At 40.0% G+C, this 20,440-nt stretch overlaps 3 protein-coding genes across 4 annotated transcripts; all 3 read right to left on the bottom strand.

Moving 5' to 3' along the window:
* Positions 1–1,072: 1,072 nt before the first annotated feature.
* On the bottom strand, positions 1,073–2,547 carry LOC144539625 (nuclear factor 7, ovary-like). The gene has a single exon (XM_078285336.1). It carries the CDS (start codon positions 2,545–2,547, stop codon positions 1,123–1,125), a length of 1,425 nt encoding a protein of 474 aa, XP_078141462.1. The 3' UTR covers positions 1,073–1,122.
* A 5,895-nt stretch (positions 2,548–8,442) lies between these two features.
* On the bottom strand, positions 8,443–19,250 carry LOC139919968 (nuclear factor 7, ovary-like). 2 transcript variants are annotated; one of them, XM_078285317.1, is made up of 2 exons: positions 17,683–19,250; positions 8,443–8,489 (listed from the first exon to the last, which is right to left on the bottom strand). In XM_078285317.1, the coding sequence occupies exon 1, from the start codon at positions 19,147–19,149 to the stop codon at positions 17,725–17,727; it is 1,425 nt and encodes a 474-aa protein (XP_078141443.1). In that variant the 5' UTR covers positions 19,150–19,250; the 3' UTR covers positions 8,443–8,489; positions 17,683–17,724. The 2 variants fall into 2 exon arrangements, 1 of the variants encoding a protein (XP_078141443.1); XR_011785019.2 differs by lacking the exon at positions 8,443–8,489 and adding an exon at positions 17,508–17,529 and having other exon boundaries at positions 17,661–19,250.
* LOC139919977 (nuclear factor 7, ovary-like) lies at positions 8,942–10,563 on the bottom strand. The gene has a single exon (XM_078285315.1). The coding sequence runs from the start codon at positions 10,444–10,446 to the stop codon at positions 9,019–9,021; it is 1,428 nt and encodes a 475-aa protein (XP_078141441.1). The 5' UTR covers positions 10,447–10,563; the 3' UTR covers positions 8,942–9,018.
* Positions 19,251–20,440: the final 1,190 nt, after the last annotated feature.

Raw genomic sequence — 20,440 nt, 5'->3', positions numbered from 1 at the left:
CTAGAGTTATAGGAGCACAAACAATAAGGAAGGAGACCCAGAATGGCCTTGTAGATAAAACTGAATGAATATATTAATGATTGTACAGTCAGTTGTAATCCTCAATGCTCCATGATACACATAGTGAACATTTAATGGTTGAATCATTACACCAACATGCCATGTCTGCTCCATCCTGCATAACATGGAATGTTACTTAAAAAAATCTGTAAAAATTAAAAGCTGAGGGCATTTATTATATATGATTTTTAAGACTCAAATAATTACAATTTCAACTGAACAAATGATCTACAGTAGAGGAGAACAGGGTAAGATGAGACACTTTTTATAATTTGTGCTATTCTGGTTTAAAATAAAGTGTATCTATTTCAAACAATAATTGTTACATATATTTAAGGTTGTTGGGCATCCATGGAAATTAAAACATGTTCTGTAGCTAATACAACTTTAGAATTATGACACATCAGAAGTGTTGGTCTTTTAGATCAACTTACCCCAGGGCTAGTGGCACATTTTACCCCACAACCATCATTTTGGTAAAACTGTTTCATTTAGCTAATCAGACCCACAGTTTTAAGTTTATGGCCTTGTACCTTGTAAAGTCTAAATGTATTTAGTTCCATTTAATACAAGAATCAAGGCATATTTACCAAGTAGTCATGGCAGTCTTGACATGAGTTGACTTTTTTTTTTTTTTTAACCTTTACCGCATTCCTCATATGCTCACCTCCATCACAGATTCATGAAATCAAATGACTATTCTTAAATCTATGCTCACATGATTAATTTTGTGTTCTGTGGCCTAAATAAAAAGGGGGGCTCATCTTACCCAGAGGTTCAACTTACCCCATTATCCCCCACACCCAACTAACCCTAATTCAACCCTTAACTCAAAACAACCCCGCTAACAACAAACAGACATGCACACGCACACAATGTACACACACACACACACACACACACACACACACAAACATGCACACACACACACACACACATACATGCACACACACACACATGCACACACAACACACACACACACACACACACACACACACACACACACACACACACACACACACACACACAAACACAAACACACCTCACTAACATCCCTTAACATCACAGAGAAGCCTCAGCTTGCCAGACTTTGATATCAATGGTCTCTGCATCAGGACCATGTACAATTTCAAAAAATGGGTAGAGTTTCTCAGTGAAAGTGTCTTTATAACTGTAGATGTGAGTCTTGTCCTCAGAGTCGTAGAAGGACAGCTCCCCCCTGTCATAGTCCAGCTGGACTCTGATCCTCTGGAGACTCTGCTTCACTGTGACGGTCTTACCAGGCCCATTAGTGTATTTTCCTCTGCGATGCAGTAAACACCAGACTCCATATTCTGGTGAGGCAGAACGCTCCCCCTTCCTGTCAACTGACTCTTTTGCCAAACCCACATTCCAGCCAGGATGATCTCCCACCTCCACCTCCCAGCTGTGTTTCCCTGAGCTGAAGCCCTCAGAGCCCAGAACAGTGGTATACTTAGTGTTTCTCTCTGGGTTTTCAGGGAGCTGCTTTGTGTCTCCACATCTCACACTGGTCAGGTCATCAGACAGATAGAGACAGGGGTTTGCAGTGTTTGGGTCCAGAATGACAGGACTGAACTTGACCTTCCCCTTCATCTTCTCCCAGACTCTGAAGGACAGGTTGCCCAGGTGTTTGGCCACATCTATCAGCGCTCCTGAGACCAGTTGTGGATCTGACAGTGAGCACTGGGCTCTGGCGCTGGTCTGAGTGGGTTTATAACTGGTGAGGAATGGCACATTGTGTTTCTGCAGGTCTTCTTTAACAGCAGAGATACTGTCTGAGAGAGAGGAGATCTTCTCCTGAATGATCTTCATCTCTCTGGTGATAGTCTTCCCCTTCTGCTCCTCTTCCTCCCTCAGAGCCTCCAGTCTGGCCTCCTCTTCCTCTTTCAGGAACTGGTGGAGCTTGTTGAACTCTGCTCTGATCTGCCTCTCTGTGGCCAACAGCTGTTTCTTGGAGTGTTGAACCACTTTGTTGTATGTCTCCTCAACCTCTTTGTATTTGTACCTCTTTTCCTGTAGAGACTTTAAGTCAGATTTCAGCTGCTGCTTCAGGTCACTGACTGCTTCTTCTATAGGAACCACCTTGTGACCGTGGTGGAGAGGGAACTCACAGACAGGACACACAGCTCTCTGTTCCTCCTTACAGAACAATTTAGGCTCTTCTGGATGTTTACTACACACCACCTCCACTTTCTCCTCTCCTTTATCCGTCTCAGAAAACTGAGCTTTCTTTCTCCCAGTAAAGGAGTCAGCTAGTTCCTTCAGTGTAAAGTTCACTCCTGGATAATCCTTTGAGGATTTTCTCTTACAAACAGGACAGTTTTTGTTTTTAGTTTGTTCCCAGAATTGTTTCAGGCAGCTGGAACAGAAGCTGTGGCTGCAGCCCAGAGACACAGGATCTCTGAAAGTCTCTGAACACACATGGCAACTCACGTAACTTTCAAGAAGAGCAGTATTCTCAGCCATTTGCTTTGTTATCCAAAATATCTTTCAATAGCAAGACTCACCAAGTCACATTCACTTCAATTCGCCGCTTACAATCCTCCAAATGTGTTTTTCAGTAGAGATCTCACACCCTGTAATGGCGTCTCCGCTCTGTTCAACAATGTCAAAATTTACTTTCAATTTCACCTGCCTCTGTCATGAGTTAACTGTTAATGGGAAATGTTGCCATCTGATTTAGTGACCAGCAGATGGTGCTGTTTCTGTTTCCTTACAGAGATTAACATTTTACTCTAAGTTCTATCCATTTACTTTTTTTAATGTATATTAACAATTTGCCCCTTTCTTTGAAGACAAAAACAGAAAATTAAAAGGTACAAATAGGATTTCATTTTTTGACAATGCAAACAATCTCTACACCATAGGAATACCTAGGCCAAACACATAACTGTCATAAATTTCTTGGAATATTTTAACAGGAAAAATTCATCTATTCATTCATGTTTTACAACTTGTGTATTTCAAACAGTTAAAGCACAACTTCATTAAATATCAATGTATTCTCCAAAGACAGTGAAAATGAACATGAACTTTATTTGTGCATATAAAAATGATAAACCACAGAAAGAGAAAAAAAATCCAGGTTTGGTAGGTGAGCTTAAACAAAAACCCTAGACACTTAATAAAAGATTTCTCCTCAAAAGAAATTCAAACTCAAAACTCTAAAAAAATAAGAAAAAAATACGACGCTGAATCTTTACACCTTCATGATGCACAAAACATGTTCAAGGAAAAACAAAAATACATAAAAACAAGATATGAGTAGAAAGATAAATACATATCCTAAAACATTTTAACACAAAATGAACAACAAAGTCTTTCATCTTCCAACGTGTCAGATTGAGCTCCCAGCATCAGACCAGTCTCACCAGTCTCTCACTGGCCTCCCACAGTTTCTTTGCCACACCAGCGTCTCTGGCAAAAGGACGCAGAGCGGCGGGCCGGCAGTCGACGAAGTAGCCCCCGCTGTGCTCGGCCGCCTCGTCTGACACGGCACAGTAGACGACCGTCTGAGCCCCCATCTCACACGGCACGAAGAACATCCACATGATCACCTGCATCAGCATCCGGAACAGGATGGAGTAGTGGCTTGTCCAGCCGCTCCGGACGAAACCTGGAGCACAGGGAGCAACACATGGAAGAAGAGACATGAGGAGGAGGATCGGACTGTCGGCAAAATATACACGTCAGTCATTTATAATAATAATAAACTTTATTCATATAAAACTGATCTAAAAAGAGAGTTGACAATGTGCTTCATATGGAATAAAACTAAATAAAACCCGTGACCACAAGAGATAAAAAGGATGGGAATGAACACAAAGAATAAAAGACAGATTAAGAGATATCATTACATCAAAGCAAGTCTATAGAAATGAGTCTTCAGCAGAGATTTAAAGAGATGCATCCTGCCAGAGCTTCTCATGCAGGTCGTTGTACAGTCTAGTTACTGCACTTTTTTAATTAATTAATGATTCCTTGAGTGCAGGGTTTTTAAAAGTTTGGCCATTTTGAGCGTCCCTGTTATTCTTAATGTTTTGCCACCGTTACTGTGAAATTCTGCTTGAACAAAGGAGGAAGTGAAACAATGCGGCGTCAAGTGTGAATGTAAGAGAGAGTGAGTGCGTGTGTGTGTGTGTGTGTGTGTGTGTGTGTGTGTGTGTGTGTGTGTGTTTCTTATGACACACGGCGACAGTGTGTGCTAGTCTAAAATGACTTTGTACAGTCGGAGGAACTTTTTTGTCCTTGTTGCAATGTGAATGGCTGGAAAAGGAGTTAGCTAAGCTTGGTGTCTTCCTGTGTGAAACATTTCAAACGGATGAAACAAGGAGCGTGTAAAAGGCATTTTATCACGATTTGTTTTTGCTGTTGTGTTAAAAAACATGTGAAGAAGAATAAATGGAGCGTGTAACGCTGTAGTGTTAGTACGCCCTGCTCTCTAGCACCTCTAGTGGTAAAGTCTGAAACTGCAGCATCATCGTGCAAATGCACTGACTGCCAGCGCGCTGCAACTATCACACGAAGAAGAAATACACAGATCAGCTTTTCACCTTAGCTCCATGTTCCCATCCTAAATCTTACCTTACAACCCTGGGGGAGATTTTGGAGGAGTGTGTCTCATGAGAGAGGGAAGTAGGAAGGAGAAGGCTTTATTTCAGAGGACGTATCGGCCCTCTGCCTTCAGTCCAGGACTTACTTTTCTTATGATTTGATCTGTTTTTCATGTATCATGCTTTTCATCTTTTTACTATCACGCTCTTTGACATGTGTTACGATCAAGTGTTATCGGCTTTTTATTATTATATAACATGTTGTGCTCGTGCCAGGGGTGTCAGGAACGGAGAGGCGGACTTTGCAGAGCTGAAAACTGATTTTGGGGGTTTGACTTGCAGTCGGCTCCGTAGTCCTTTGCTCGTCCGCCATTGGCTGCCTTCAGAGTTGTCTCGCCCCTATTGGTCAGACCAAGATAGAAGAGAGACCAGGCAGTCGGCCGGTTTGGTGGTTAGTCCTCAGGTTTATATTTATTTTGATTATTTATTTATTTATTTTAGTGGACATTTTTAATGTGCTTTTCTTCTCTCTTTTCTTTTTTGTTGTTTTCCTATTGTACAGCTCATGCACTTGTGCAAGTGCTGTCTGTTGTTGTTCAAAGGGACATTGCTCTGTGTAAAAGATGAGCGTTTTCAAAGGGATAGTACACCCAATTTGCAGCCTGCACGTGTTTTACTGTAACGACCGACCAACATGGTGTGCATTTCTTTTTGTTTGTGCTACTTTTTTGTGGCAACTTGACAGTTATATTGCTTTTGTTATTATTTTAGCATTTTTCGTGTCTGTTCCACAAACTTTTGTCCATTATTTTCCTCCACTCAGGCCAAGTTCTGCTTTGCCTGAGGGGAACATCTATGGCTTTAAACCCATATCATACAGGTTTGTATTTTGTGTGAACTATCCCTCCAAACAGAGGTTTTGTCACCGTATTCTGAGTGATAAAGCTTTTCAAATGAAGGCTTTTCAAGGTGAACCACTGAGCTGTTGTATTGTACTCGTGTCTCATCCAGTAACCATGTTCATGCCTAGTTGACCCTGTTATAAGACTAAAAGGTCAAAGGTTATCTGAAGGCGTTCATGTGTGATCGTGCTAACCAAACATGACCCCCCCCCCTCCAAAAAAGAAGAAAAAGCAGCATGTACAGTACAAAGGTGTTGTTCTTCTGTTCTTCTTAGTGTGTTTACTAGCCTTGAAAATCAGTATAATAAGATTCACATATTTAAAATGAGGGAGTACACAGTATTACACAACTGCAACTAATAGCATCGTAGCTGGCATTTTCTTTGCATGACAGTCAACAGGACACTTGTTTTTTGGTGTTTTCCTTTTTATTTGGTTTCTCATTTTCTACTGAATGCTGGTATACTCTACCTTTCTCTATCTATTTTCTCAGCTTTTTAAGTGCATATAACTATTTTTGTCTCAAGATGATATAATGAAGATGATTATGATGATTAGAATAATGATTATGGCACTAAGGATGACTATGAGGATGACGGTGATGATGTGATGATGATTATTTAGCATGCTTTTCTATGGGGCTCTGTGTTGTCAGTGCAGAACGGCTGCCTTTTGTACATAGCTGAGAGAATAGGAGGAGCGCTTGTTGACCAGAAGCACCGAGGGTGACTTGTACTCTGCTTAGCCTGCATGTCACTTTGAGGAACAGCACTTGAGTCCAATTTACAGATGGGAAGCAGCTGAAGGAATGAATGAGCTCCAGTAGGGGGCGCAATCACACAGAGTAAAGCACAAGTAGGACACAGATGGATGGCAGACTGACGCTTCTAATGTAGCTGCACAATAAGTTGACTTTTGCATCAAATCCAACAAACAATCCAGTTAGTGACAACAGCATTTTATGATGGAGTATAAGAACCAGCTTCCATTTTAATCGTTATGTAATTAGGGCTGCACAATTATGGCAAAAATGATAATCCTGCTTATTTTTTGAGATCATGACTGTTAGTTTTGATGATTTGGGGAACAACAGTATTGTAGTTTTTGCATTTTATATCATCATCTTTACTATTCTCAGCACAGTGAGCATTCTTACTGAAATTAAATGTTTCAACACCACCGATAAACCAATATTCTCTGATATGAATCATCAAAACTAAAATGGCGATATTCGATTATACATGATTAATTGTGCAGCCCTACATGTATTCTACAACAGCTGTCCGTCTCTGGACTCTTGAGGTCAATGCTAGCTCTGCTGCCTTCCAGTCAGTTATTTAGTCAGATGAAGTATTACTGAGTTAATTTGGAGCGAGTGTGTTGGCTCTAAACCTCGGCCATCTTCTTTCTCTGTCCAGTGACTACTACCAGTCGCACTGACAACACTGAGCTGGCTTCTCTTTTTCCTCGTCCCTCTGTTTCCAACCTTATTCAATCATTTCTCTGCAGTTGGCTCTTTCTAGTTTCCCTTTGTCTCTTTTTGTCAGTTTGGGTTTCTTCTGTATAATAATATTAATCCTCTAGTTCTCTGATTCTTCGGATTATTGCTCTGTTCTCTTACGTGCTACACGTGTTTCTCTAACTTCAAGAAAATGTGTTAAGGTGTTATCAATAAAATGACAATTTAAATAGAAAACCAAATGTCTTTCTGTTTCTACAATTTCTACAACTGAGGACATCAATTCATTTTTGACCAAGATATCAGCACATATCACAGCAGTATGTTCTGTTCATTCATGTATTCATTCAGGTAGGAAAGAATATAGATCCAGATGTTTTTGAACACAACGCTAAGTGAGGCCAGAGTTAACCAGTGTTAATACTCAGGTACAAGTATATCCAACACAGACACACACATGCTGTCAGTTCAAATCTGAAATGTGAAGTGAAAGTCAGATAGAACAAATACACATGATGTAGTGATGGAGATGCATGCTTCCTGGGATAAAAGAGATGACACTCACTCCATCAGAGGAACATACAGCCGCTCAACCTTTATAAATGAACCTCGACTTCAAAGCAAGCCTCTTAACAAATAGAAATGATGTGTTGCTTCCCTGGGAATCTGAGGTTGTATTCAGTCCACTGGGGGAACAAAACTGTAGCAACCGATAATTTATAACTGCAGGATAATGTAATAACTTGTTAAAATGGACAATAATGCACAATGGAAATAAAAAAAATGTTACTCTAAATCGGTTGAAAATGAATAAAAGCCTGATAATGTAAGAAATTGCTGGATAATATAACTTTGCTTAACTGCCAATTTGATTGACAATTTTTTTTTTTTTTTTAAAGGCTTTAACTTAACTGATATTACTAATATATACTAATATTGACTAATGTAATAACTTGTGAGAACATTTAATTAGTTGAATTATTACATTGTTAGTAAATATCAATATCATGATATATTACATCACCAACATGCCATGTCTGGTCCATCCTGCATAACATGGAATGTTACTTAAAAATATTTGTAAAAATTAAAAGCTGAGGGCACTTAATATGAACAAGTTTTCAGAAAGTTCATCTTTAACCTATGATTTTTATAACTTGGATAATTAAAACTTCATTTGAACAAATGATCTACAGTACAGGCCTTGTTGATTACAGTGTACCAATGAGACTTTGAGTGTAAAGGTCAGGCCAATCACAGGCCAATTTACAGTCAGTAACAAACCTCAATGCTTCATGATAGTGGTACACAGGAAGTAGATAAATCATTACACTGACAAGCCATGTCTGGTCCATCCTGCATAGTAAAACATGGCATGTTACTTAAAAAATATCTGTAAACTGTAAAAGCTCAATGCACTTAATATAAACACACATTTTCAGAAAGTTCATCTTTAACCAATGATTTTTAAGACTCAAATAATTACAATTTCAACTGAGCAAATGTTCTACAGAAAGAGAGAACAGGGTAAGATGAGCCATTTTTTATATTTAGGTTTACAATTAAGTGTATCTATTTCAAACAATAATTGTTACATATATTTAAGGTTGTTGGGCATCCATGGAAATTAAACATGTTCTGTAGCTAAACATTTTTTTATTTTTGCTCAACTTACCCCAGGGCTAGTAGCACATTTTACCCCACAAAAACCATGTTGCTAAAACTGCTTCAGATGGCTAATCAGGCCCAAGATTTTACGTTTATGGTCTCATACCCTGTAAAGCCTAAAATGTATTTACATCCATTTAGATACAAGAATCAAGGCATATTTACCAAGATGTAATCACTTGACAAAAAATTACCACATTTACCACTTTCCTCATATTCTCTCATCCATCACAGATTCATGAAGAGTACTATTCCAAAATCTGTGATCACCTTATTAATTTTGTGTATGGTTGCCTACATAAAACACACACACACACACACACACACACACAAACCTCAGTTACACCCCTTAACATCACAGAGAAGTCTTAGCTTGACAGACTTTGATATCAATGGTCTCTGCATCATCAGCCTTTGCAACAGAGAAATATGGGTAGAGTTTCTCAGTGAAAGTGTCTCTGTAAGTGTAGATGTGAGTCTTGTTCTCAGAGTCGTAGAAGGACAGCTCCCCCCTGTCATAGTCCAGCTGGACTCTGATCCTCTGGAGACTCTGCTTCACTGTGACGGTCTCACCAGGCCCATTAGTGTATTTTCCACTGCGATGCAGTAAACACCAGATTCCATATTCTGGTGAAACAAATAACTTCCCCTTCCTGTCAACTGACTCTTTTGCCAAACCTACATTCCAGTCAGGATGATCTCCCACCTCCACCTCCCAGCTGTGTTTCCCTGAGCTGAAGCCCTCAGAGCCCAGAACATGGGTATAGTTAGTGTTTCTCTCTGGGTTGTCAGGGAGCTGCTGCCATGTGTCTCCACGTCTCACACTGGTCAGGTCATCAGACAGATAGAGCCATCGGCTTGCAGTGTTTGGGTCCAGAATGACAGGACTGAACTTGACCTTCCCCTTCATCTTCTCCCAGACTCTGAAGGACAGGTTGCCCAGGTGTTTGGCCACATCTATCAGCGCTCCTGAGACCAGTTGTGGATCTGACAGTGAGCACTGGGCTCTGGTGCTGGTCTGAGTGGGTTTATAACTGGTGAGGAATGGCACATTGTGTTTCTGCAGGTCTTCTTCTACAGCAGAGATACTGTCTGAGAGAGAGGAGATCTTCTCCTGAATGATCTTCATCTCTCTGGTGATAGTCTTCTCCTTCTGCTCCTCTTCCTCCCTCAGAGCCTCCAGTCTGGCCTCCTCTTCCTCTTTCAGGAACTGGTGGAGCTTGTTGAACTCTGCTCTGATCTGCCTCTCTGTGGCCACCAGCTGTTTCTTGGAGTGTTGAACCACTTCGTTGTATGTCTTCTCAACCTCTTTGTATTTGTTCCTCTTGTCCTGTAGAGACTTTAAGTCAGATTTCAGCTGCTGCTTCAGCTCACTGACTGCTTCTTCTATAGGAACCACCTTGTGACCGTGGTGGAGAGGGAACTCACAGACATGACACACAGCTCTCTGTTCCTCCTTACAGAACCATTTAGGCACTTCTGGATGTTTACTACACACCACCTCCACTTTCTCCTCTCCTTTATCTGTCTCAGATGACCCAGCTTTCTGTCTCCCAGTAAAGGAGTCAGCTAGTTCCTTCAATGCAAAGTTCACTCCTGGTTCAGACTTTGAGGATTTTCTCTTACAAACAGGACAGTTTTTGTTTTTAGCTTGTTTCCAGAATTGTTTCAGGCAGCTGGAACAGAAGCTGTGGCCGCAGCCCAGAGACACAGGATCTCTGAAAGTCTCTGAACACACATGGCAACTCAAGTAACTTTCAAAAAGAGCAATTTTCTCAGCCATTTGCTTTGGTATCCAAAATATCTTTCAATAGCAAGACTCACCAAGTCACATTCACTTCAACTTGCTGCTTACAATCCTCAAAACGTGTGTTTTTCAGTAGAGATCTCACACCCTGTAATGGCGTCTCTGCTCTGTTCAACAATGTCAAAATTTACTTTCAATTTCACCTGCCTCTGTCATGAGTTAACTATTAATGGGAAATGCTGCCATCTGATTTAGTGACCATCAGATGGTGCTGTTTCTGTGGTTCCTTACAGAGTTCAACATTTTACTCTGTTCTATCCATTTACCTAGTTTATGTGTATTAACAGTTTCACTGGTAAAGCCCCTTTCTTTGAAGACAAAAAAAGAAGAAGAAAAGATACAAATTTCATTTTATGAGAATGCAACCTCTGCACCACAGAAACACCAAGGCCTAACACAAGACTGTCAGAAGGTTCTTGGAATATTTTAGGAGGAAAGTCATCGTTTTGTAAAATAAACCTCCAAGACGCTTAATAAAAGATTTCTCCTCAAAAGAAACAAAGACACAAGCAAGCAAACAAATAAAGATGACTAAGAATAAAATACACTGAATACACTGAATAACACTGAATCTTTACACCTTCCTGATACACAAAAATGTTAGGTGAAAAAATACTAAATACATAAAAAAAAACTTATGAGTAGAAAGATAAATACATAATACAAAGATAAATCAAATATTTTAACACAAAATGAACAACAAAGTCTTTTATTTTCACTTGGAGCTGCTTCCAACGTGTCAGATTGAGCTCCCAGCATCAGACCAGTCTCACCAGTCTCTCACTGGCCTCCCACAGTTTCTTTGCCACACCAGCGTCTCTGGCAAAAGGACGCAGAGCGGCGGGCCGGCAGTCGACGAAGTAGCCCCCGCTGTGCTCGGCCGCCTCGTCTGACACGGCACAGTAGACGACCGTCTGAGCCCCCATCTCACACGGCACGAAGAACATCCACATGATCACCTGCATCAGCATCCGGAACAGGATGGAGTAGTGGCTTGTCCAGCCGCTCCGGACGAAACCTGGAGCACAGGGAGCAACACATGGAAGAAGAGACATGAGGAGGAGGATCGGACTGTCGGCAAAATATACACGTCAGTCATTTATAATAATAATAAACTTTATTCATATAAAACTGATCTAAAAAGAGAGTTGACAATGTGCTTCATATGGAATCAAAATAAATAAAACCCGTGACCACAAGACATAAATAGGATGGGAATTAATAAAAAGAATAAAAGACAGATTAAGAGATATCATTATATCAAAGCAAGTCTATAGAAATTAGTCTTCAGCAGCGATTTAAGTAGATGCATTTAACCTCAGTTTCTCATGCAGGTCCTTGTACAGTCTAGTTATTGAACCCCTTTAATTAAATGGTTTTTTTTTCACAGTATGACATTATGAGTGCAGGGTTTTAAATGGTTTTCGTAATGTCCAAGAAAGTCTTTTGCCATAGTGCCGGGGAATCTGCTAGAATATAGGAGGAAGTGAAACAATGGGGTGAATGTAAGAGAGTGAGAGAGTGTGTGTGTGTGAGCGTGCGTGCGTGCGTGCGTGTGATGTTAGGCATGACTGTACAGTTCGAGGAAACTTTTTTTTTTCCTTGTTGCAGTGTGAATGGCTGGAGAAGGGGTTAGCTGAGTTTGGCGTCTTCCTGAGTCGAATCATGAACATTTCAAACGGACGAAACAAGGAACATCCGAAGAAGAATAAATGGAGTGTGTAACGCTGTAGTGGAACATACAGTAGAACCTCCTTGTGTAGTGGTAGTCCGCTCTGCTCTCTAGCACCTCTAATGGCAAAGTCTGGAACTGCAGCAATACGGAGCCTCACCTGGTTGGCAGCAGATTGGTGATACAAGTCTCTATTCTTTGCAGCTTTAATGACCATTTTTCTCTTCAGGGATCAATAAAGTTTCATCTCATCTCACCAACTGAACAACACCTCACTGCCTCTCAGTCATTTCTGCTTCATCGGTACATGAAGGTTTAGAAATCCTTGTTAGTAATGTTTGATACCTGGTGACTTGGTGTCTCAAATGAAGCCGCACACACACACACACACACACACACACACACAGACACACACACACAGGTTTATTCTCTGCCAAACAAAAGCTTATATTTTGTGCCACTTTGTTCTTTAACCATTTTCATGTTAAAAAAAAAAATCACCAAAATGTAAATATTCAGTGTTTCCTCCAGAATTCTTCTTGTCAGAGTGGAAAAGCCTCTGAAACATTTAGATCATCATGTGACATTAAAACTCTCCACTGAAACCAGGATGATGATAATAATTATTTGTTTAACTGAACATTGAATATAAAGGTATGTCAGCCTTTATTTATGAAAATGTTTTAGATGCGTGGTAATAATGGCAGATATGTTCAAAGATATTTAAGTTTTATTGACCACCGTTTTCTTATATTTCTTGATTTTGTTTTTAGCGTGGTTTTTATTTTAGTTTCAGTTTTTGCATTGTTCCCCTTTTATTATTTGAAGTTTTATTGGAATTGTGTTTTTGGTTTGTGATTTTTTATTTATTTTTTTTTTTTTCAATTTGTGTTATCAATTTATTTGAATTGTCATTTTGATTGATGCATTTTGTGATTTGGAATGTCATTTTGGTTGACGCTTTTATTTTGAAGGTTTTAAGTATTAAACAGTGTAGGATATCAGTATGTTCTTCTGATTTTTTCCACCACTCCTCTTGTATCTTGACTCACCTTGCTGCTGCTCTCTGGTGGGATTCGATCCCAGGCTCCCGGCCCACATGCGACTCATGCTCATGCTTGCACTTGAATGTTAAAAAAAACAGTCTGCATGTTCTTTATAAAGGTAGCTTGTAATGCTCCTGAGCCAAATGTATATGTCTCTGGTGAGAGGATCCAGGTAGTGTCTAATTTTAAATATGTGGGTATTGTTCATGATTCTAACTTCTCTTTTAAAAAAACAAGTAAAAACAATGACAAATGCTGAAAAATTTAATCTGGCAAATTTTAAGAATATAAGAAGCAGCCTAACCATAGCAGCTGCCAAATTATATTTTAATGCTATGATCCTCCCACACTTGACTTACTGCCTAACCAGTTGGGCGGCACAAGCCAGCAGTGAAAGTCTAAAACCTGTTTCAAGGGTGTGTAAACAGGTTCTAAAAGTGCTTGACGGAAAGCCTAAGAGTTATCACCGCTGTATGATTCTCTCCAAGCATGATCTTATGAGTTGGGATCATTTTATAGAATTTGTAAAGGCTTATCTTGTTTTTGAAGTTTTTCATGGCCACCGTTCATGGCCATTAGCCCCACCTCATCTGAATGATCTCATTAAGCAGAATTCACAAAGTAGCAGGTCTACTAGATCTACATGGAGAGGAGACTGTATCATTCCATTCAGAAAAAGCTCTTTCGGTCAGTCAGCTTTCTCAGTGAGAGCCGCACATCTTTGGAAAACCCTGCCACTACACATATGCAATAGGAAAACCTACAATATATTTAAACATAGCCTGATCTAAATAAATGGCTCATTTCTAATCAAGTCTGTCAACATGAATCCTAACCCTTTTGAGGCCCAACACTTATTTGTATGTTGTGGTGCTTTGGCTTGTTTGCATGTAAAATGTTGCCTGCTCTTACATGTTGGTGGTGTGCCAGCTTGTGTGTTTGTCACACTTCCTCATATTTGTTCTGTTTGTCTATCTGTACTGTACCTGCATCTGTACAAATGATTGCATGCTTTGTTTCTTATATGTACTTTTAACTATAGTTTCTGGCTAATAACATCTGGCCACAGGGACTACAGTTGAAAATGAACCAGTTGGCTAACACTGGCACATTTACCCTCGGGTCAATTAATGTGCACTGTCCCTGTTTAAAAAATAAATGAATAAATGAAATGAATGAAATAAAATTAGTGAACTGTTGTTATTTCAACCAGCTGACATGGTGGGGGTTATCAGTTCTTGTATTTTAATAGGGAGGCGATGTGGTCTAGTGGTGTGAGAGCAGGACTTATAACCAGAAGATTCCTAGTTCATTTCTTCCGGCTGCCAGTATAGTGTCTTTAAACCGCAATGTGTGCCTCAGTAGGACAGCAGAGTACTCAGTCTTTAGATAAGAGTGTCACCTAAATGCCCTGATTTTAAAGTGTAGTACTGTCCGAAGGCTTCAGAGCATCTAGCCAACCTTTATATAACTTTATTATTAGAACCAGCTGACAAGGTGGGAGTTCATTCAACAGGAAATCATCAGGTGAAGACTGGTGCCAGAGGAGGACAGATGGTCCAGTGGTTAGAGAGACAGTCTTGTAAACTGGAGGTCCCAGGTTCAAATGTCTCCACAGTCAGACACCAAGCCCTCCCTGCTGTTTCATTATAACTCACTGTGGATAAAATGTAGTAATGCCTTGAGTCTTTACAGCATTTTAAAACAAAGTAGGTAATGCCCTTAATGAGTTTTGGCGCTGTTGTTTTCCCCATCAGCAGCATGATGTTCCCGTCCTGTGATGGCTCTTTGTAAGGATGGGCAGCTGCATCAGGGACAGACTCGTATACGGCTCCTGAGGAAAAGACGGAGAAGTTAGACAACAGAGGGGAAGATGGAGGCAAAATCCTTGGTCAGCCTATCACAGAGCTACAATATTGTGATCTGACCTGCTGAGCGGTTTGTTTTCAGTCAGTTTACACCACTTGTTTGAAAGAATGACAGGTGTATTCTGATCAGCAGTGTTAGCATACACTGTGGTTGGTGTAGCTAACATGAGATGCTTTGTGTAGTGCATTAGATTGGGTATTGTTTGTGGATGATGAGGTGCTGTGGTTTCTCTGATAGCCCTGGTTGTCAGCTGTCCCATTATCCTCTAACTGTTGATAGAAATGATTTCTGAACTACTGAGCAGTAACTGTTCAGCCTAGTTCATCAGATCCTGTGTATTCATAAATTATTTTGTTCATGTGTCTTAATCACAGTGAATACACTACTCAGCCTCCCATGCGTTTCTCTGCAACATGACAGTGTGCCATGCAGGTATTACAGGTAACTCTTACCCCTATAGTGTGGTGGAAGTGTCCACTGAGGTTGCTGTTGGATAGGAGAGGTGGGTGAGATGTGGCTAGGTGTGTATCCAGCACCTCCAGCCAGAGGAGGAGGAAATAATCTCATTTTCAGCAAAAAATTGGACATGTTACCTTTGGACATCACTGGAAGCAGTGAGCTTTCCTCAGTATCTCTTTTTTTCTTTTTTTTTAAACTTTTTTTTTTTTTCCTTAACTGGGCTTTGATCTCCATTCTGTCTAGTTAGTATTTTGTTCTATGTTCACAGTATTTTACTTCTCTTTTCTGATGTTTCTACATGTTTCTGTTTCTGTTTTAGTTCTGTTTGTTTTGTGTTGTATTGTTATTTTTGTCTAATAAAAAATAGATAAATAAATAAAAAATAAACCGTCTTCCTACTATGCTAGTGTCATTTGTCGTAGTGCCATTATATTTTGTCTACTTGTGATTTTGTCTTTATCACTGCACTTAAACACTGTATTGGAATAAGTCAGCCAGAATAACTAAAAAGTGTGACTTCTGGGTTTGGCTTTCAAAGTAAAACCTTGAAAGGTAGAATAAAAAAGCAAGACTTTCCGTCACAATTTTCAAAATAAAAGCCTTATTGAGGAACGTGCAAAGTTTTTTGATTCAAAAATTACCAACATGAAATTAAAGGATATATGTAAGGAGGATTCTGCCCTAAATGAAAATGCAATTGTTTTTTTTTTTTTTTACCCCAAATGTACTTTTCACATTATATATTCATTGTCATAAAGGCAGGGATTGGCAGGGTGTGGGGGGTAAAACAAGCTAAACTTTGTTTTACTTTTGATATAAATCACTAGTGTTTTAACCATACGTTATAGTACGCAGCATCAATCTGATGTAAATTATATTAAAAAGTAGTCTATTAAGAGAAAAAAAGCATAATTGATTTCTGACTTTATTGGTGTTTGTTTCTTGTTACACAATGAAAAACTGAATCAGAAAACATATCAGATCACTTGGTTCCACAGGGTAAACCAACAGACCCACAAACTGAAATACTTCACCAGAACATCCAGAAAAGTTACACACTAAATCCTGATCCTTCAAAAATCACTTTAAAATCATCAAGTGAAAACAGTTATTTACTTTTGAATGTTTTTGCATTGAGTCCCAGAAAAGGAAGAAAAGTACTTGAAAGCCATTTTGGCGAATATAGTACGGACCTTATGGACAGTTAGTAACAATTATTTCTGTGATCCTAGACAGTAATTTCCACCAAGTCAAGTTTTCTGTAGATATACAAGCACAAATAATAAGGACACAGACCCAGAATGCCCTTGTTGATTACAGTGTACCAATGAGACTTTGGGTGTAAATTTCAGGCCAATGAAAACCAATCATACACGGTACAATGATGAGTTAGATATTTACAGTCAGTAATAAACCTCAATGCTTCATGATAGTGATTGGCAGGAAGTAGATAAATCATTACACTGACCAGCCATGTCTGGTCCAGCCTGCATAGTAAAACATGGCATTTTACTTAAAAAATATCTGTAAAAAAAAAAAATTAAATTAAAAGCTCAGTGCACTTATATGAACACACATTTTCAGAAAGTTAATCTTTAACCAATGATGTTTAAGACTCAAATAATTACAATTAAAACATGTTCTGTAGTTAATACAGCTTTAGAAGTATGACATCAAAAAAGAGTGTGTATTTTGGATCATGTTAGCCCAGGTCAAGTGACACGTTTTAGTCCACAACCAAAATTTTAGCAAAGCTGCTTCACATGGCTAATCAGACCCACAGTTTTAAGTTTATGACCTCCTACCTTGTAAAACCTCAAATGTATTTAGTTCCATTTAGATACAAGAATAAAGGCATATTTACCATGATGTAATCACATGACAAAAATCTGATTTTTTTTTACCTTTACCACGTTTGTCATATCATCACAGATTCATGAAAACAAATTATTATTCTTAAATCTGTGCTCACGTGATAATTTTTTGTACTGTTCATCTTACCCACAGACTCAACTTTCCCCATTCTCCCCCACACACAAGTAATGCTGATTCTACCCTTCACTCAAAAAACCCATAACACACACACACACACGCACGCATACACATGCACACACCCATGCACGCAAACACACACATACACACACACACACACACAAACACACACACACACACACACACACACACAAACCTCACTTACACCCCTTAACATCACAGAGAAGCCTCAGCTTGACAGACTTTGATATCAATGGTCTCTGCATCACCAGCCTTTCCAACAGAGAAATATGGGTAGAGTTTCTCAGTGAAAGTGTCTCTATAAGTGTAGATGTGAGCCTTGTCCTCAGAGTCATAGAAGGACAGCTCCCCCCTGTCATAGTCCAGCTGGACTCTGATCCTCTGGAGACTCTTCTTCACTGTGACGGTCTTATCAAGCCCATTAGTGTATTTTCCACTGCGATGCAGTAAACACCAGATTCCATATTCTGGTGAAACATATACCTTCCCCTTCCTGTCAACTGACTCTTTAACCAAACCCACATTCCACTCAGGATGATCTCCCACCTCCACCTCCCAGCTGTGTTTCCCTGAGCTGAAGCCCTCAGAGCCCAGAACATTGTTATAGTAAGTGTGTCTCTCTGGGTTGTCAGGGAGCTGCTTTGTGTCTCCACATCTCACACTGGTCAGGTCATCAGACAGAGAGAGCCAGGGGTTTGCAGTGTTTGGGTCCAGAATGACAGGACTGAACTTGACCTTCCCCTTCATCTTCTCCCAGACTCTGAAGGACAGGTTGCCCAGGTGTTTGGCCACATCTATCAGCGCTCCTGAGACCAGTTGTGGATCTGACAGTGAGCACTGGGCTCTGGCGCTGGTCTGAGTGGGTTTATAACTGGTGAGGAATGGCACATTGTGTTTCTGCAGGTCTTCTTTCACAGCAGAGATACTGTCTGAGAGAGAGGAGATCTTCTCCTGAATGATCTTCATCTCTCTGGTGATAGTCTTCCCCTTCTGCTCCTCTTCCTCCCTCAGAGCCTCCAGTCTGGCCTCCTCTTCCTCTTTCAGGAACTGGTGGAGCTTGTCGAACTCTGCTCTGATCTGCCTCTCTGTGGCCAACAGCTGTTTCTTGGAGTGTTGAACCACTTCGTTGTATGTCTTCTCAACCTCTTTGTATTTGTTCCTCTTGTCCTGTAGAGACTTTAAGTCAGATTTCAGCTGCTCCTTCAGGTCACTGACTGCTTCTTCTATAGGAACCACCTTGTGACCGTGGTGGAGAGGGAACTCACAGACAGGACACACAGCTCTCTGTTCCTCCTTACAGAACCATTTAGGCTTGTCTGGATGTTTACTACACACCACCTCCACTTTTTCCTCTCCTTTATCTGTCTCAGAAAACTGAGCTTTCTTTCTCCCAGTAAAGGAGTCAGCTAGTTCCTTCAGTGTAAAGTTCACTCCTGGATAATCCTTCGAGGATTTTCTCTTACAAACAGGACAGTTTTTGTTTTTAGCTTGTTCCCAGAATTGTTTCAGGCAGCTGGAACAGAAGCTGTGGTTGCAGCTCAGAGACACAGGATCTCTGAAAGTCTCTGAACACACATGGCAACTCAGGAAACTTTCAAAAAGAGCAGTTTTCTCAGCCATTTGCTTTGGTATCCAAAATATCTTTCAATAGCAAGACTCACCAAATCACATTTACTTCAACTTGCTGCTTACAATCCTCCAAACGTGTGTTTATCAGTAGAGATCTCACACCCTGTAATGGCGTCTCCGCTCTGTTCAGCAATGTCAAAATCTACTTTCAATTTCACCTGCCTCTGTCATGAGTTAACTATTAAAGGGAAATGTTGCCATCTGATTTAGTGACCAGCAGATGGTGCTGTTTCTGTTTCCTTACAGAGATTAACATTTTACTCTAAGTTCTATCCATTTACTTTTTTTTATGTATATTAACAGTTTGCCCCTTTCTTTGAAGACAAAAACAGAAAATTAAAAGGTACAAATAGGATTTCATTTTTTGACAATGCAAACAATCTCTGCACCATAGGAATACCTAGGCCAAACACATAACTGTCATACATTTCTTGGAATATTTTAACAGGAAAAAGTCATCTATTCATTCATGTTTTACAACTTGTGTATTTCAAACAGTTAAAGCACAACTTCATTAAATATCAATGTATTCTCCAAAGACAGTGAAAATGAACATGAACTTTATTTGTGCATATAAAAATGATAAACCACAGAAAGAGAAAAAAAATCCAGGTTTGGTAGGTGAGCTTAAACAAAAACCCTAGACACTTAATAAAAGATTTCTCCTCAAAAGAAATTCAAACCCAAAACTCTAAAAAATTAAGAAAAGAATACGACGCTGAATCTTTACACCTTCATGATGCACAAAACATGTTCAAGGAAAAAAAATAAACACATAAAAACAAGATATGAGTAGAAAGATAAATACATATCCTAAAACATTTTAACACAAAATGAACAACAAAGTCTTTCATCTTCCAACGTGTCAGATTGAGCTCCCAGCATCAGACCAGTCTCACCAGTCTCTCACTGGCCTCCCACAGTTTCTTTGCCACACCAGCGTCTCTGGCAAAAGGACGCAGAGCGGCGGGCCGGCAGTCGACGAAGTAGCCCCCGCTGTGCTCGGCCGCCTCGTCTGACACGGCACAGTAGACGACCGTCTGAGCCCCCATCTCACACGGCACGAAGAACATCCACATGATCACCTGCATCAGCATCCGGAACAGGATGGAGTAGTGGCTTGTCCAGTCGCTCCGGACGAAACCTGGAGCACAGGGAGCAACACATGGAAGAAGAGACATGAGGAGGAGGATCGGACTGTCCGCAAAATATACACGTCAGTCATTTATAATAATAATAAACTTTATTCATATAAAACTGATCTAAAAAGAGAGTTGACAAT

The sequence above is a fragment of the Centroberyx gerrardi genome, chromosome 8 (assembly GCF_048128805.1).
Source record: "Centroberyx gerrardi isolate f3 chromosome 8, fCenGer3.hap1.cur.20231027, whole genome shotgun sequence".
Classification (NCBI taxonomy): Eukaryota; Metazoa; Chordata; class Actinopteri; order Beryciformes; family Berycidae; genus Centroberyx; species Centroberyx gerrardi.
The sequence above is the reverse complement of the archived record's forward strand: the minus strand, read 5'-3'. Positions and strand labels throughout refer to the sequence as shown.